At 47.9% G+C, this 18,916-nt stretch overlaps 1 protein-coding gene across 1 annotated transcript in view; it reads right to left on the reverse strand.

Annotated features, from left to right (window-relative positions):
• The window catches only part of gfra4a (GDNF family receptor alpha 4a), a 54,664-nt gene that overhangs the window by 11,759 nt on the left and 23,989 nt on the right, over positions 1-18,916 (reverse strand). The window contains exon 2 of the mRNA XM_067243447.1: positions 400-678. Within this exon, the coding sequence (XP_067099548.1) occupies positions 400-678 (279 nt within the window). The remainder of the gene's footprint in view (positions 1-399; positions 679-18,916) is intronic.

Genomic DNA, 18,916 nt, shown 5'->3' on the forward strand with positions numbered 1-18,916 from the left:
TCCAACCAGCACAAATCAGTCACGAGTAACATCCAAACAACACTAGTCACTAGTGCTAGCATCCCAGGCTGCTTGATGATGCACAATGCTGCATGTCTTTATCTGTGTGTGTCAGTTTGTGTCTGTGTGTGTTACTGATTTGTGTATGTGTGTCTGTGTGACGTGTATGCATGTGTGTGTGACCCGTGCTGCGTGTGACCTGAGTGTGTGCGTGTATAACCTGTGTGTGTGACCCGGGTGTGTATGTGAGATCTGTGTGTGTGCGACCTGTGTGTGTGACCTGTGTGTGTGTGACCTGTGTGTGTGTGTGACCCGGGTGTGTGTGTGTGACCTGGGTGTGTGCGACGTGTTTGTGTGCGTGCGACCTGTGTGTGTGTGACCTGTTTGTGTGTGCCTCACCATGCAAAGCGGACTGGTGCAGGCTCCAGTAGATACTCAGGCAGTTCTTCTCCCTCTTCATGCCTCGTTTGCACTGGCAGCCGTGCAGCGGGCTGGAGAGCAGGGCTGCCACTGCGCCCTCACACTGGCTGCGGGCCCCCGGGCCCAGCTTCACGCTGCCGTCCCCCGCCACACACTGCCGCAGCGTGCGCAGGCGAGGGCTGCAGGAGTCATCGCTGGAGCAGCTGTCCCCGGCACGCAGGCAGTCACGCACGGCTGAGCCTGAGGCAAGGGGGAGCCCTGAGGAGAACACACACACACACCAATGATTAGTCCCCTGACGGCAGCTGTTTAGAAGGGAGGAGAGGAATCGGCAGATTATCGCCGAGCAGAGATTGAGGTAAACAGAACCACACAAGGCCACAGTATCACTTTCCCGCTGCATGGTACCAACTCGACTCTACTTTTGTGTAAATCTGGTACCTAGAACCTAGTACTGGTACTTTTCTTGGAGCCTCTCCGTGGAAGTTCCAAACAAGCTGAAGCGACACAAAAAGAGTGACGTCAAAACATAGCAGACTGCTGATTAGTCCACGAGAATCACGACACGGGACACACCGCAAAAACCCGCCAAACCACTATTACAGCGCTGTCTATAGCGTCCATCATTTATTGTATTCGAATAACATATATAGCGGTGGCATTTAAATGCCACCGCTATATGACCATGTTTGATTTCAGTTTTGTGCGCTTACACTTTTGGCCGTGTTTCATAGAAATTAGGTTCAAAAAGATTGCAAGACCATTCCCACGGCTTCAACTGGGCAGGTTATATATGAGTCGTTTAATCAAGATATCGTCAGCCATCCAGTAAATGTTGAACCCTTATTATGAAAGTCCTTATGACACTAGTTTACCACCGCTCTCCACTATCAACTGATGATGATAGCTTGATTGAAATGACTCAGTCTGCTCAAACTGAGGTCAAAACCTTTATGACCCTAATTTACATTCACATACATACATCTTTAATCCCATTCTCTGACAGAACTGCTTGAAACCAAATAAATGACTTAGAAAAGTAAAGACAACTTCTTCCCTGTATTGTTACAATGGGCTCTGGGTGGACCTCCTCAGTGAATGAGGGAAGTTAGCTGTTTAACTAGACAGAGGCTGTCAAAACTGGCTTGGCCTAACCACTCCTTGTCACCTGTCCCCTCGCTTCCTCCTGTGCATGGCAGCTTGTGGGGGATTGGGTAATGACAAGGCTATGACAGGTGTAAACCAAGGTGATTGTCGACAATGTTGGGCTGCTCTGTGACATTCCTCCATGTGATGATATAAACACAGTTTGGTCTGTCTCCTGACTGGCTGCACACCTCACACCTTCACGGGAGAGATACTTTTCCTCTCTGGCCAGATTGTCTTTCTCCCTGGCTAGCTGGTCTATCCCTGGCTAACCTCCCTGGCTAATTTCTCTCTCTGTCCATACCTCCTCTCTCTCTCCTCTCATTTCCCACTCCTCCTCCATCCCCCTTCATCCCTCTCAGCCTCCCTCCCCCTTGTTTCTCCCACAGGTGAGAGAGGCTGGTGTGTTTGAGAGTGTGTGTGTGTTTTAGTGTGTGTGTTTTAGTGTGTGTGTGTGTGTGTGTGTGTGTGTGTGTGTGTGTGTGTGTGTGTGTGTGTGTAGGAGCACCATGCCGGAGGGTTGTCGTCCTGCGCTTCAAGGAAGAAGAATCCCCTGGGTTCAGCGGGGAGAATCGTATTAAAGTGCAGCTAATCCAGACTGGAGATGGGTTTGATATTTGTCTGTGAGCCGAAGCAGCACTCTAGATCATCGGAGATAACCACTAGCCTGGAAGCAAGGCCCTGGCCGACGCCAGTTCAAAGACAGACAGTCAAAAGCAATTACGAGAAATCATTTGCCTTGTCATTCAAATGTGTTCCATTCCATCTGGCTCTCTCTCTCTCTCTCTCTCTCTCTCTCTCTCTCTCTCTCTCTGTGTTTATCCAGCATAGGTAAACAGTCCAAAGCCCCTCCTTCTCTGCACTCCACGGGCTGGAAGAGCTGTGTTAGGAACCCGTCATGTGATGTTTTTTTTTTAACGTAAAACGCTTCCATTAGCACCAGACACAGGAAAGGATGCAGCTTGTTGGTGGTGCTGGTGGTGGTGGTAATGGTAGCGTGATTGTGTCAGAATATACTGACAGAAACACAGAGCCTCAGTCATGCCAAGAAGCTGGATCAGACAGGGTGATCTAGTAGAAGCTGGATCAGACAGGGTGATCTAGTAGAAGCTGGCTCAGACAGGGTGATCTAGTAGAAGCTGGATCAGGGTGATCTAGTAGAAGCTGGCTCAGACAGGGTGATCTAGTAGAAGCTGGCTCAGACAGGGTGATCTAGTAGAAGCTGGATCAGGGTGATCTAGTAGAAGCTGGCTCAGACAGGGTGATCTAGTAGAAGCTGGCTCAGACAGGGTGATCTAGTAGAAGCTGGATCAGGGTGATCTAGTAGAAGCTGGCTCAGACAGGGTGATCTAGTAGAAGCTGGCTCAGACAGGGTGATCTAGTAGAAGCTGGCTCAGAAAAGGTAATCGAGTAGAAGCTGGCTCAGACAGGATGATCTAGTAGAAGCTGAATCAGGGTGATCCAGTAGGAAGTGGATCAGACAGGTTGATTCTGACTATTCCGAAGCTGAACCAATACAATTACCCAAGTCCTAGAGAGGATCTGCACAGTAGTGTGGAAATATGCAACTTTGAGTAAGCCTCTGAACACAAACACACACCAATCAGCCAGGTACGAGATCAAAACGACATCTCACAATTAACGTCTCCCTTTTTGTCTCCATTTTGCGTCGTTGGCCAATTCTAGGCCCAGCAAATTCCAACAAAAAGAAAATAAGATCCATTTTTCTAGACTCAGCTTGTTCACATTATCTAGTTGTGTTGGTACCCACAGATGCTTGAGCTCTCCCTGGCCACTTACACACGCAGACCATGACTCCGTTTCCTGCAGGATTCATTTCAACAGTAATCGCTCCTCCAAATGCAACATCGTTTTTGTTGTCTTTCATCGATTCAGCAAAACATGATGAAACGTTCGGGAGGACGGGGAGGCCGGGGCGATCCCGCTTCTGAATACTAATGAAATCCCCCAAACACACTGATAACTAATCCTCGACACACAAAGTCAATACATTGTGACGTTGGACTGTGTGGCTCAATAAAATGGATGGCTGCAACATCAGATTGGATATTGCATGAGAAAAAAAATCACACAAATCTCTAGTAGCGCCAACACCTGAGATACCTGTATGGATAATAGTGTGTTTGTCAGAACACAGTTGTAATCTAATCTGGAGACTTTCCTAAATATGTAATAATCTTCTCATTAAGCCTTCTTATTGACGTACTGTCTTGGAGACTGCATTCTGTTGGAGAATGATTAGGATGTCCTGATTCATCCCTTTATCACTGATAGACCCATGACCCCCATAGGTAGAGTGGTGGACTTGCCCTGTGGTAGGTGAGTGGTGACTGGTGGACTTGCCCTGTGGTAAGTGAGTGGTGAGTGGTGGACTTGCCCTGTGGTAGGTGAGTGGTGAGTGGTGGACTTGCCCTGTGGTAGGTGAGTGGTGGACTTGCCCTGTGGTAGGTGAGTGGTGGACTTGCCCTGTGGTAGGTGAGTGGTGAGTGGTGGACTTGCCCTGTGGTAGGTGAGTGGTGAGTGGTGGACTTGCCCTGTGGTAGGTGAGTGGTGAGTGGTGGACTTGCCCTGTGGTAGGTGAGTGGTGAGTGGTGGACTTGCCCTGTGGTAGGTGAGTGGTGGACTTGCCCTGTGGTAGAGGTCACATTCTAATTAGGAGACCACAGAGTCTCCTGCCAGGCTGCAGTGTTGAGGAGGGAAGCCCACAGCTCTCCTCTCTGCCATCTGTCTGGCTGCCAGGAGAGTCTTCCAAGGTGACAAAGCTCCAGCCAGGGCTCCAGGTGACTAACAAGACCTTCTTGTGACCCTGCTTCTGTCTGAACTTGGCGAGCCAGTGCTGAGCAAGCCGGCACCTAGCCAACTGAGGCCCACTAACCGACGCCTAGTCAACCAGCACTATGCTGACTGAGGCCCACTAACCGACGCCTAGTCAACCAGCACTATGCTGACTGAGGCCCACTAACCGACGCCTAGTCAACCAGCACTATGCTGACTGAGGCCCACTAACCGACGCCTAGTCAACCAGCACTATGCTGACTGAGGCCCACTAACCGACGCCTAGTCAACCAGCACAATGCTGACTGAGGCCCAGTAACAGAGGCCTAGTCAACCAGCACTATGCTGACTGAGGCCTAACAGGGTAACACCGAGTAAACTGAGGCATTGCCAGCCTGCATCTACCAACTGAAGTCTAGCTAACTAAGGCCTAGCGAACCTACCCTGAGAAAGACGTGTGGTTTACCTCAAAGAGACGCATGTTCTAGTCTCACAGACACAATATGGACACATGGGTTGTCAGCACTTCCATTCAAACCCCCCAAAATATGACTGCTAATTTCTCTGCTATATCACAGCCGATATACTTTGGCACATCAACACTGTTAAAACTCCACGACTGGCAGAACAATTATACACATCTGTTCTATAGTTAAGTTACACATCCCTTAAAATTGTAGCATTATGGCTTGCAAAATTTGTGCCGACTACAGCTAATTCAGTAACTTGGACGTCCTTGACATCAAAGGATTAGCTGGGGGTAATATGGGCTTCCATTACAGCAGCTAGTCTGGAAGCTCCGCAATGTTTTACTTTTCAGATTAGTATATTATATATATAATAAATTATTGTATAATAAATTATATATATAATTTATTGTAAATTCCCTTACAGACATACTATATATAGACTACTAATATGCTAGGATAATATTGCAGTCGTGGTGATTGATTGATGTTGATTGATTAAATGGGATTTTAAATACTCATAATAGAAAGGTTTGAATTTTATGCCAAGCCCACACAAACCAGGTTTATTCCCATACACAGCCGCTTACACCTGTTTCAGCACAGAACACCTTGTTTGTGCATCGGCTGACTTGGGGGTTTACAGGGCTCATTTCCTTTCTTTAAAAGGCTTTTCACAAATTACAACTCACCACGTAAGACCTTGTTTCTTGTTTTCATTCTGTACTGTGTGTTTGTACCATTTTCCGACAGGGTGTGCTTATTATGGGATGTCTTTGTGGTGATTGCTGAGAGGATGTGCTGCTCCAGCACATATCTGAGGGGACCCGGCCCTGAGTCACTGCTCTCAGGACACTTCCTGATGTCATCATCATCGTTGTCATCTTGGTGTTTTTTCTGTTGGCTTGTTCTGCTTGCCCACAACTCTGGAGACCTGCTAGAGCTCGAGCAGCAATAACAAGATCTGTCAAAAACATTTGAGTGCTCGCTCTCTCTCTCTTTTGCTCACTCTCTCAAACAATAATGCACACTAACACTCATTCACACACAAACACACACAACCCTCCAGAGTGGCACTAGTCCTGAACCCATCCAGAGGTTTCTGACAGCTCTGGCCGACACAGAGCAACGCAGCACTCTTAGAGTTCACCTAGGTGACCTCTGCCCTCCCTTCTCCCTCTCCCCTCTCTCCAATCCCCCCAACCAACTCTCTCCACCCTCTCCCTCTCTCATCCTGGGGTGGAAGTAACACATTTCAACTACTCATGTTACTGTAATGAAGTTTTTTCGGGTACAGTATATTTTTAAGTACAAATTAAGCTAAGTAATCTACTTCGCTACTTTGAAAATCACAATTCGTTACTTAGTAGCTTAGCTATCCTACAATTTGAATTAATATTCAAACATGTGACCGGTATTTCAGTAGCCAATAAAGATATCTGAGAGTAAATGAACCAATTAAAACCCTGATATTTGGACTGAAAAAAAATCCCTGTTGCAGCAGGTTTCAGAGAGAATTTATCGTAATAATCACAGTTAATGTATGGACAGAACTAGTGGTTTGGAGAAGCAAACCAACCCCATGATGGAAATTAATGACAGCCACCATGAAAAAAGAAACAGTGTCTGACGAGTGCCCGTGGCCCGCACCAGTTGAGGAGCTGTTCACGTCGGAGAGAAGAAAGGTGACAGCATGCTGATGCAATGCAATGCAAACTTTGTTTGCCATCAGCGGTGATTTAGGCTTCCAAGAATTCAACCTCTAATCTCACAAAGCACTTTACCATTAATCAATAAGGTACCTTTATTAAAAAAGTATTTAAAAGTAATTCTTTATGGATCTTCGATTGTATTAAGGTTTTTAGAAGATTCTTTAAATACCACCAGCTAAAAAGTAACTAGTACTCAGAGTAGTTTTTGAGAAGAGTATTTTGTTCTTTTACTTAAGTATTTTTTTTTTTAAACACCTGTACTTTCACTTGTAATTGAGTATTATCTGAGCAATTTAACAGTACTTGTACTCCCCCCAACCAGCTCTCTCCAACCCTCCCCCATTCCTTCACTCTGGAAAGAGCAAGACACACTTGAACTTCAGAGAGAAGAAAAAGCTTACTCCAGCAGATATTCTACCTTCCAGAGACCTTTCAAAGGTGTCAATTATCATCCCTGACAGCGTGGACATGAATACCAAGACCCCACGCTGTGGCGGACCATGTGACAGGAAGGTGACGTGACAGAGAGGGCTACGGCAGCAGAGACGCAGGAGACATCGTTAGCCTGTCATCATCAACATCATTATCATCATCATCCAGCGGACCAGCTCAGCAGGGGAGGGGAGGCGGCCACGGTAATTACCGAGCGTGGACACGGTCTAATCAGAGGCATCATTGTTACTGATATTAGGTGTGTTCGACTTCTTGCAGCCTTCTCTGCCTTGAAGCTGAGAATGCCATTGGTTGCTTCAAGTCAGCCGGGCTGCAGGCGGCTGCAGGCGACGCCGGCGCTGCATGAAGTCGAACGCACCTATTAATAGCTTTGATGTGACGAGGCATCAAGATTGGTTTAACACTGAGGAGTTGACCCATGATGATTGGTGGAGGGGATTTTCTAGCATCATCGTAAGAAGAGGGGGTTGGGGAGGGCACTGTCTTTCTCGTGTCATTTCCTGGAGGAGGGGAGCAGCCAGCAGGTGGTGGGTTGGATTCGTCTCTCACCTTCTCCCACATGTACATGAATACCTGTAGAGATGAATGACTCATCGATTCAAATCTCAAGATGGAGGGAATGTGTCGGTGTGGAGGGAAAAGGGGTTGACGGCGTGAGAATGGCTTTCAGTTTCTCCCCCTGGTGTTGTCGCCGATGAGACGCCGTCTGGAGACTAAATTCATCATACCTGACTTACTGCTTATCTCCCTCTCTCCCTCCCTATTCTCTCATCCGTCTCTCCCTGTCCCTCATTATCCCCCTGACCTCCTCCCTGTCCTCTTCGTCCCCCTCCCCCGCTCTTTCCTCCACCTCTCCCACCCTGTCCCCTGACCTCCTCCCTGACTTCCTCCTATCCCTCCCTCCCCTATCCTCCGCTCCCTTCCTTGTCCTCCCTGGCCCCTCCCTCCCTGACCACTTCCCTTCCTCTCGTCTTGCATCACTCCCTGCCCTCCCCCCTCCTCCCCCCTCTCAGAGGAGCCAGAGGGGACATTTTAATGAGTATGGACCAGAGTGGCATGGGCAGCAGGAGAGAGGACACACTGACCTGGTCCCAGCTTAGTCTGCTGACACACACACACACACACACACACACACACACACACACTGTAGAAATAAATCAGCTCAGACACAAATGACTAGCTGGGCTCTCTCTGTGTCACAAATGATTTAGTCTGGGTTGCTGGTGTTGAAGAATACACACACACACAGACTGGCTTTTCCTGCCGTTTCCCTGCCTGCGAGTCGGTCTGTCTGCGAGTCTGTCTGTCTGCCTCCCAGTCTGTTTGCCTGCCTGCCTGCCTTCTTGTCAGCCTCTTATTGGAGCTGGCAAACTGAGATGACCTCGGCTCAGCAACTGGAGCCAGTCTACCCCTGACTGCTGGCCAGCCTGGGGGGAAAATACAATGCTCGTCATTTTCTGACAGCGTTCTGTAAGCTCCCATCCCATGTGTGTGGCACCAGCTGGTTGGTCCACATCTCTGTGGATGTGCAAGCCTTGTCACCAGGAGTGCCATCCTAAATTGAGGATGGCACTCCTCAATTTAGGATAACTATTTTGGTTGTGTGGTTTCAGTTTGGGCTGCCCACGTCCGAGAGTGTGCCAGGAGAACATACAGAAGACTTATCAGATATGAAGATGAGGTGAGAATATGGAGATGTGCTCCGGAGCCCACAGCCAGGCTTTGGGGATGCAGGCTGTGGCTCCATACTACACCCTGTACTCGTTCGCACTTGCATTCGCGTGTGTCGTTATGTGAGTGTGTGTGACAGAGAGTATGTACATGCCTGTTATTGTGTGCGTGTGTGTGTGTTTGCACGTCTTATTGTGTGCATTGTAGAAAACCGGGGGAATCGGACCAGCCAATCCGGCACAGAAGGCGGGTCCATAGGCTTAGATTAGGGGAGGTGATAGGAGGAGTCTATCTGCCTGTTGAAATGCTGCAGCCACTTGGCACATGGCACTGGTCCCACCTGCAGCCCATCAGGTGATCAGGGGAGGCATGTAGGGAGCCAGCCTGAAGCTGCATGGGGAGACAAAGGACCAGAGAGACAACCCTGAAGGAGCGTTGCTCAGCAAAGAGACTGGCTGGAAAAGATTGACCTCTCACTCTGCTTTTTCCCCCGACAGGACCACACCCCATGAAGGCCAACAGACCCCGGACGGGAAGAATCCGGATGTAAAGTTTGTCCCACTACCCTTACCCTGAGATCCGTTATTAAAGGAGAATTTATGTTAACGCCAAATGTCTGAGTCCTATTTCATTGTGAATCGGGCCTTCAAGTCCTCTGGGTTGCTACAGCATGTGAATGTTTGCTTGGTTGGATGCAGTGAGGAGAGGAGATATTTTATATAACTTTCCTGGAGTGTCTCCCAAGAGCAGGCCAGAGGGCGTCCGCAATGTTCCTGTGACTGAGAGGGGGGGATAGGGCTACGGGAGGGTGATTCTAGACATCTCTGCTCTTCTCCTGTAGTACTACTTCCACCACTCTGCTCTCTCCCTGGGATTCGAGGTCAGAACCCGGGCCATTTAGGATGCATGGACCTCTACAAACCAACAAAGAAGCTTCTGTTTACGTCTCAACTCCAGAGAGGCAGGAGCTGCCTCTGAGTCCCAATCCTCTCCGAGACACAAAGCAGCATCGAGCGAGAGGCGGCGACGGTATTGACCGGCACAGCTCCAAAACACACAAGAGGACTGTGATTGGCTGCACGCACAACAACTCAGAGGAGGACTTTATTGCTTTTCCTTTACAGGCATACCCATTCTGCTCACTGGAAAACAGAATATTTATCAAAGGTTGCCTTCCTGGGAGAGAGAAACAAGCCTCAGGGCTTGCAGCTTGCGCTGGTAGTAGCAGTGTGAGTGATTAGCAGTGTCAGACAAAGATTTAGTATCCAGTTACAGACTTTATTAATAATCAAGTGTTCATTTAGCAGATGCTTTTATCCAAAGCAACGTAGAGGGAACCTCTAGATCTGCAGGAAAATGCTCTACCCCCGAGTTGCACCCAATGACAATAGCCAGTGTCAACACTTAACCAAATACCCTTAAAACAGAAGGATGTCCTACAACATCCATCCAGCAGCATTTAGCAGAGGATAAACTGACCTACAACCCAAGCTAAAAACTAAGTACAACATGATGAGACTCACGCCAGCCTCTATCTCCCCCTGCTGTTGTTAAGTTATGTTGTTATGAATCGTATTACAGAACACCAAATCAAAAACGTCAGAACTTTCCTTTTTCTGTGGCTTAGCTGACCAAGTTTGGAGTGACACATTTAGAAGGGGGGTGGGGGTTAATGTGTGCAAGGAGGGAACTGTTGTGTGTGTGTGTGTGTGAGGAGGGGGGGAGGGGTTTGTGCGTGTGTGGAGGCAGTTGTGTGCTAGTGTTGTATGTTATATAAGGACTGTATCGATCTGAAATGTGTGAGGCACTCTTGGACAAAGGGGGGTGGGTTGTTAATCATGTGGGACTGGGACCGCCGGCTGTGACAGCAGCACCTGGGGGGGGGGCTCTGCTTGTTCTGATCCCAAACAAGCAGAGCTCTGCAGTTACGCAGCACTACGCGAGGCTGTGGGTTGGCAAACTGCTGCTGTTCTTATCAACTCTGCTTAACCCTTGTGTTATCTTCGGGTCATTCTGACCCATCAGTCATTGTGACCCACCGTCGTATTGCGACAACTTTACCGCATACAAAAACAAAGTGAGTAATTTTCTTTTAACCGTTGGGCTGTCTCAGACCCCCCACATTGCGAAGGTTAAAAGAAAATGCTATTTATTTGTTTTTGTATTGGGTACAATTGGGTAAACACAACAATGGTTCGTTGTGAACCTTTGGGTCATGTGACCCGAAGGCAGCACAAGGGTTAAATGTGGTGCAATCACACATTTTTTTATAAACTGCAGCAGGGTCCGGTATCCAGCTTTAGAATCAATCATTTGATAAAAATAAAAATACATTGTACTTGTATATAGTGCATTTAAAGACCCCTCCACTCGCCACCAATGATGTGGGCGCTGAGTCTCCACAGCGGGTAACCATGACGAGGACTGTGGGAAGGACTTCCTGTTTAGAGTGTCGTACAGGCTTCGGCTGTAAAGACAACTCTGAATGGTGCCCTCAGACAGATCCCCTCTCTGCTCCTCATCCACACGAGAGATGCTCAGACCGAAGGCTCGCCAACAGCTGGCTCGTTATGGTCATGTTATTGGAGCTAGCCGTCCTGACACACTGCGTTACTGGGACTAGGCTCTGTTTGAGAGGTCCTGCCGTCCTCCGGACAGCGACAGAGCCCTCGGTTCCTCTTCGGCGTCGCTTGGAAACCGAATCATAAAACACCTGCCTGTGAAGACCTTTTCCCTCCTGATTATCTGTCAGAACGGAAATCACCTTCAATGATGAAGCTCATCTGGGCAGCCCAACTCCCCTGTGGTCACAGGGTTCCCCTGTGGTCACAGGGTTCCCCTGTGTTGTTGTCGGCCTACTCAGAAACTAAGTAAGTGGAGTATTTCACCAACACTGATTACACTTAAAATCTCCCAGATACAGAACCACACACACAGAGAAGTCTACAAGAGCAGGTCAGCTAGCTGTTGAAGCACAACAGGATGATCAGTGAGGGGGAAACTCGAGCGCAACAAGATTGCTGCTGTGCTAATTATGTTTATCTGGGACTGTAATTACTCTTAATGTCTGTCTTGAAAACTATTTATCACCACTGTCAGAGGGCCTCTTTTAGAACCATCTATTCAAAGAAAAACATTAGTCTGAGTCTCAATTTTTTTGGGGGGGGCTAATGTTTAATTTCCCAAGTCATACTTGTGTTATTTTGTTGCAGAAGTTAAGACATTAATAAATAAGAGTCTACTGTTTGATGCTTGTTGACAACCCTTCATATTGTAGCTATGTCTTTATGCTTGTGTTTTCCGGGTTGACAATAGTGTTGTAGCCAACTAATCATGGTCCACCGAGTCCACAACACAAACAACTGCGCCGCTAAATACGAGCCCAATACTCGTCATTATTGCCTCGTAAAGACGTAACTGGCATATCTGACAGTCATACAAACACACAAAACATCGTTAGTGTCTAAAGCACGATAAGAGAGACTGAGTTAGTCACGTAGCTTATTTATTTACAACATCACGACCGCACAGCCGTGAAACTGCACAAAACACGTCCACTTTCATTTCAAGAGACGTTCATATATTGTACAAAATTGCGATTCCCCTAATACGTCTTCACAGTTGTTTATCGAATGATGTCACTTTTTATAGGCATCACAGTTAAGCTGGCGAAAAGCACACTGCTACCCTCCAAACAGGGAACGCTGCACTTGACCTTGTCTGTTTTCATCACGGCTGCCCTCGAGCCCTCGTCAGGGGGCTTGTCCATCGTTGTTTCCCTGACACGAGAGAAGCATCCATGTTGCAGGAGTCTTGGGGCGCTGCAGCGTACGTGTAGCGAGAGGAGATAGGTAGAGAAGAGGTACACTGAGAATATCGTCAGTGCATCTACCTCGACAGACGGTTCCTCATTCAGAACCGGTTTGAAAACGAAGATAGAAAGTTCCAAAGGTGACTTGAATAGTTTCTTCATAGCGCTGCTTGACGTGTGGAGGGGATGGTAGGCCTATGTGTTTCCTGTTCACCAACCTTATACCCATATCAAATGGAGGGTCATGAACGTTTCAGCCTGTTCACATTGACTTTGATAAAGCTCGAGTCCACCGAGTAAGACGTGCAATGGCTATTCATCTGGTGAACGGGAGGTCAGTCACGTTTAATCACACCGTCTCATTTCTAAAGAATACATTGCTCAAACCCTGAATGAGAGAACTCTCTTTTGGCCGCAGAGAACAGATTTTAATTAAGGTGTGCTATGCAAATCCAAAAAGGTCATTGCCGACTCTGATCTAATCATATGCCTTTCAGACTCTTGATAAATGTGAAAACAGTCCCAACGTTCATGGCAAAGTCACTTCCTAAATATGCATTTAAATTAAATATCCACGGTTCAATTGTCACATACATGCAATTAATCAGGCACATGCGAGTCGTTACTTAATAGCTTAATTTATGAGGAGAGATGGGGTGTTTAACTGGAGGGCTCCTCCCATAGCCCTCATCACTGCAGACGGTGCTGACTCGTTCCATAGAACACAGAGAATACAGGCCCTATAGAACACAACCTACATAGAACACAGACCTAGAACACCGCCTCCATAGAACACAGGCCCTAGCCTGCAGAACACACAGAGAACACAGAGAATTACATTTCAGACACTACAATGAGTATCTAAATGAATTAACTGATGATTTAATCTACCTGGGTTAGGTTTCTATTGTGTAAAAATATCTGACTAATCTTCACAACTCCTGTTGGCACCCCGGAGCAGCATGAACGGTTACGTCTGAATGAGCTCTCTGAACCAGCCGAGATCAGAAGATCTCTCCGCCGAGCAGCCCTGCGAGGCAAAGAGCAGGTCAGAGTCTGCGATGGCTTCCAGATACGTGCGGAGCCAGATAACCCACGATCCCTCACTAAGCCCCGACGCGAAAGACAGATTTATGACTACATTTCAAACATATTACCCCCATCCACTCCCCCAGATCTTTACACACCTGCTGACAAATAACAGATAACCTTCTGGCTGAGAGCTCATACAACACAGAAGTACGAGGTGATTTATAAGAACCCCTCCATCCAGCTCTGTAAGGATCACTCCCAGCCCCACAGCGCCCAGAAGCATAGGGATATAAAACACGATTACAATGGATTCTGGCTTCTCGGGGGACACGTTTTCCTTGTTCTCACAGAGTACTGGGGGCGCTCACGTTTTGCCCTCCAGCTCTGCGAATAGTCAAGAGTCGGGGTACGGTGGCAGGTACCACAGTTAGGCAGGCACTGGAGTCCAATCGAAAGATAGTTCTGTTTCATGTTGTGTGGATTGGGAGCGTCTGTGTCCATACTGATGTGCTCAGCGACGTGAGACTGTTATCAGAGTGAGTTCCTGCCCTAATCCTAGAGTGTGGACGAGTCTGGCAAAGAGAAGCTTTCATCGGGTTTAAGTTATGTTGAGGTGAGGAGGGGGGAAGAGGTAAGAGAGGAAAGGTGGGGAGTGGAGAGGATAAGAGAGGAGGAGAGTGGAAGAGAAGAGAGGAGAGGGGAAGGTGGGTGGGGAGAGGTGGACTGCTTTCAGGAGAGGAGAGGGGAAGGTGGGTGGGGAGAGGTGGACTGCTTTCAGGAGAGGAGAGCAGGGGATACATCTCCTCTGTCATCTGGGCTTGAGAACAAAACTGGTGTTGAAGAGAACATCCCCGGCCATGACACTGCAGTCAAGAGTCACTGCCCCCCCACCCCTCTCTCCCATTCACGCACACAGGCACTCACATTTGTACATACACTTGCACGCGCATGTGCACATACACATTGTTTGAGTCTAGTGATGTGCTGAATTGGATTTCAGAGTTTGGTGGACTAACCATATTGTTAAATTATTTAACTCTGGCTGTGTGTGTGTGTGTGTGTGAGAGTGAGTGGGTGAATGAATGTGTAGAGCTGGCTGTGTGTGTGTGCACGTGTGTGTATATATATATGTGTGTGTATATGGAGCTGGCTGTGAGGCTGGCTCAAGCAGATCCTGGCTCTTTTCATGGCCAGACACATTTTTCAATTATGCACACGAGGGAAGGTATAAAACCCTAATCCCAGCCTAATCCCTAAACAAATACATCTATGGCCTCAGTTCCCTGAGTGGCTACCCCCCACCCCACCAGTGCCCCCCCAGCACTGCCCTTCTCTCATTAGCCTCCTCCCCTCCTCTCCCCCCCCCTCCTGCCTCCCCTCCTCTCCTCTCTTCTCCCTCCTCTCCTCCCTGATCTTCCTCTCCGAACCTGATTTACATCCTCAGATTACAGTCATTAAAACCAACTGGCCGTGACCATGGTGTTTCAGTTGCAGGCCATTTACAGGAAGATCAATGGCAGTAAGTGAATCCATCTCTAAATACTGACTCGCTCGTCTGAGTTCACAGGAGCAGGCGCAGACGGCTGCAGCGCTCCCTGGTTTAGAGGGGGGGTTCTGGCCCGTCCTGGCTATCAAACAGGAAGTGAGAATATCCCGGTCGAGGATATGAACAGGCAGCTCTCCCAGGTCCACTGGACACCGGGGATACAGCAGAGTAGAACAAGCGCTGGTGCCCCTCACCCATCTATCATGATGCTACAGAACGTCACCAGAGGACGAAAGGATACGGACCTTTCTGTCACCCCCATTCTCATCTTCACCGCGCACCTACATCTGCACATACTATCACACAGTCACAGTCACACACACACACACAGTCACGCACAGGGCCCTAGCAATAGCAATTCTTTATGATTCTGTTCATGAGTGTTTCCAGTCAGGCGTGGAGGGTCAGATATTTCTCATTTCCCTCCACATGCAGCCGCCAATCGATTCCTGTCAGACAAGACCGCGACCCCCCTTTGTCACCCCCCTCTCTACCCACATACCCTTCAGCCAGACTCCCAGACTCCCCAACTCCCATACTGCTTCAGTCGCCTACTCTCAGCCTTCCCTCATCGCCTGCATGCAGGATGAAGTAGAGGGAGAGACAGACAGGCACAGAGAGAGACACACATTGAGAGAGACAGGTATAGAGAGACATAGGTACAGAGAGAGACCAGGGAGAGGGAGACACACATTGAGAGAGACAGGTATAGAGAGACACAGGTACAGAGAGAGACCCGGTCTATTAATGCAGGGTGCTAGGTAGGTAGGGCTTTCCAGAGCAAACAGCCTTAGTTGCTTGGTTTCTTGTGTTTTGTAAGTCAAGTTACACCACTTCACAAGGACTCAGGACAAACTAATATGATACAGTATTTCAACATTTTCAAGTACTTTGCATTGTGTATAAACCATACACACAACATTTCACAGCAGCAAAAGTCATAAAATAGTATTGAAGGTTTACAAAGGAGGCCAGTTCCACAGATACAACAACAATAGCCCAAATACATCTAATTGTTTTATTCAGTAAATACTGTAGCAAAAATATAACACCTACTCACCAGCACACTAAAAGACAAAATAACTAAAATACCGTGTGGCAGTTGCAAGTCCACTTCAGAGTCCCTTCAGCGGAAAGTACAAAACAAGCTGATGATTTCCATTAGTAATCCAAGGTTAGGAAGTTTTGTAGATCCAAAAGGTCCTCTACCATTGTTAGAGCCCAGACAAGCCCAGACCCAACATGCTGACACCCTCTCATTAGCACAACTGAAAACAGGTACCTCATCATCACCTTAAAGGGCCAGCGTGTCTTTTCATAGGTAAGGCCTGAACTGTTAGTACTATAATCAGGCTGTCAAAGAGTCCAGGGAGAGAGAACAGAGGCCTGTTCCATAAAGCGACATTACCTAATAAGCCAGGCTTTTGCCAGTTAGTCTGACTAATTTTCCATTTGATTCTGTTCCATAAAGCCAGTTTAATGGAGTTCAAGCTCAGTTACTATGGCAACTTATGCTGCAACGTACTTTCAGGGAGAGGTCACGTGGCCATGAACATTGCTGTGGATTGATATGATCCATGGTCTACCTCTCAGGGTGCTTCAGAATAGCGTGCACTTGCAATTATCTTGACGACTTTAACCTGGCTTGAATTAGTGGGATTGCATGAACTAGAATTGGGATTTATGGAACCGTTTTAGCCCCAATGTATTTGTTTGGTTAATTCAAGTCAGGTTTGGGACTTTAATCACAACCTTTTTGAGCAGGCTTTAACAGGCCACAGGGAGAGACCAGGATATTGACCAGGGGAAGACAAGGAAAAGACCAGGGAGGAAGAGACCACGGAGAGACCAGGGAGGGAGAGACCAGGAAGAGACCAGGTTGAGACTAGGGGGAAACCAGAGAGAGATCGGGGGGGGGGAGACACCAGGGAGAGAAAAGGGACAGAGACCAGGGAGGGAAAGACCAAGGAGAGAGAGACCAGGAACATAGAGACAGGTACAGGTCTGTCTGTGCCATTGCACTGGGCTATGGAGGGTAGATCCATTATAGGATCACGCAAGCAGGAGTGTGAAGCTGCATGGATGATGTAACGCTTGGGACAGCAACACCGTTTAAGAGCTTATCTGGAAGACAGTTGCTACGGTGTGGCTGTAGCCTGGATGTGAACAATCGCATATTCAAACACCTTTTACATTTACACACAAATGTGATTTCATGTGATGTGTCTTTAGATAATGGACTAACAGTTTTTCCTCATAAATAATAAATGGCATTTCATCATGGCTTGTTTTCACAAACCCAGCAGGGCATTCTTTGGTAGAAGACGCACCGTGCTCGTAGCATGCCCCCTGTCCAGAGGTCAGAGGTCAGGGTAAAATGCCCCCTCCCCTGTCAGCCGTCAGCTCCATGTGAACATGTCTCCTGGCCAGCCAGCAAACCTGACTCTCACTCCTCACCACACCAGCTATAATATGTTTCCAGGGGACTAATAAGAGATGTGTTCTGAGCCAGCGCCGGCTAAACTGAGATCTGAGCAGGCAGCACAGGAACCAGACCTGCAGGCAGAACAGCTTCCCTGCCTGCCTGCCTGCCTGCCTGCCTGCCTGCCTGCCTGACACAGTGCATGTTAGGTGAAATCCACACAGTTAAGAGTGGACTAGTAAAATTATGTTTAAAAGCGATATTTCGGTGATCGTTTATTTCTTGTCAGCTAAATCTCTGAATGGGGCTGAAAGTCCAAGGGTGATGACTTAACAGGCGCTCAGGGACGCGTGATCAAGAACCGTAAAAACAGAAAGAAATGGGTTTGTAAATCTCCCACCTCATCTCCTCACACGAGCCGGGTAATAGTGTGTAAAACCATGTCAGGGGTTTCTAGTTTAATCATTCCACTCCAATGGTCCCATTTTTGTCCAAATAAACGCATCATGTCACCCATAAGGTCGTGACATCCTATGAACCATATAATGGACTTGTTCATAACCCTATTATCATCACCATCATCATCATCGCCTTCATCATCATCCTGCTGAGTACAGCTGGCCCAGTAATCCTCTCATCACACTCCACTCCAACAGTAGAGAAAGAGACGTCCAGCTCAGACCAAAGCAATCGATTGTGAAAAAAAGATTAGAGAAGCGTTTGAGTGATTCAGTTATGTATTGATTTTGATTTAAACATGAGTGTCTCATCCACTCCTGGGATTAGATATCAACACAGCTCTAATCAATGCTTCCTCTCACACAGCCTCCATCATTAGTGGTGATGTGGTGGTCACTGGTGTCTGGGGCTGAGGAAACACCTCTGGTTACCATGGAGATGCCCAGACCACAATAACCCCAGGTTACAAAGGAGATCCCCAGAGCATAATAACTGCACGTTTCCAGGGAAAAAGACCATAATACCAGACTACGTTACCCGGGATCTCCCAAGACTGCCCAGAGGACACATGGTAGGTTGTCCTGTACCCTCAAGCCCTCATCCAGGGTGACTAAACAGATGCTGTCCTATGGGGGCACTTGTTTTGACTCCGGACTGCAAGGCTGCTGGAGAGGGGTGGGAGGGTGGGGGGTGTTTGGGAGGGTAGACTTGCAGACAGGTGGGGTGGGAGGGTCAAGGACTTGAGGCTGAGAGGCTGATAGGAGCTGAGAGCTGCCAGTCTGGGAGGTGATGGGGGTTGACAGTGCATGACTACAACACTGCTGATGCCACGTTTGCGGTCGCCAAGGAGAAAAATCCACTGGGATGGCTGCAGTACTCACGCACGCGTGTTTGTTTTTGTGTGTTTGTGTTTCAGATCTTCTGTGTGTGTTTTGTTTTCCTCTCTGTATGTATGTGTGCATGTGTGTGTGTTTGAGCAAG

Source organism: Osmerus mordax, chromosome 9 (genome assembly GCF_038355195.1).
Source record: "Osmerus mordax isolate fOsmMor3 chromosome 9, fOsmMor3.pri, whole genome shotgun sequence".
Taxonomy (NCBI): Eukaryota; Metazoa; Chordata; class Actinopteri; order Osmeriformes; family Osmeridae; genus Osmerus; species Osmerus mordax.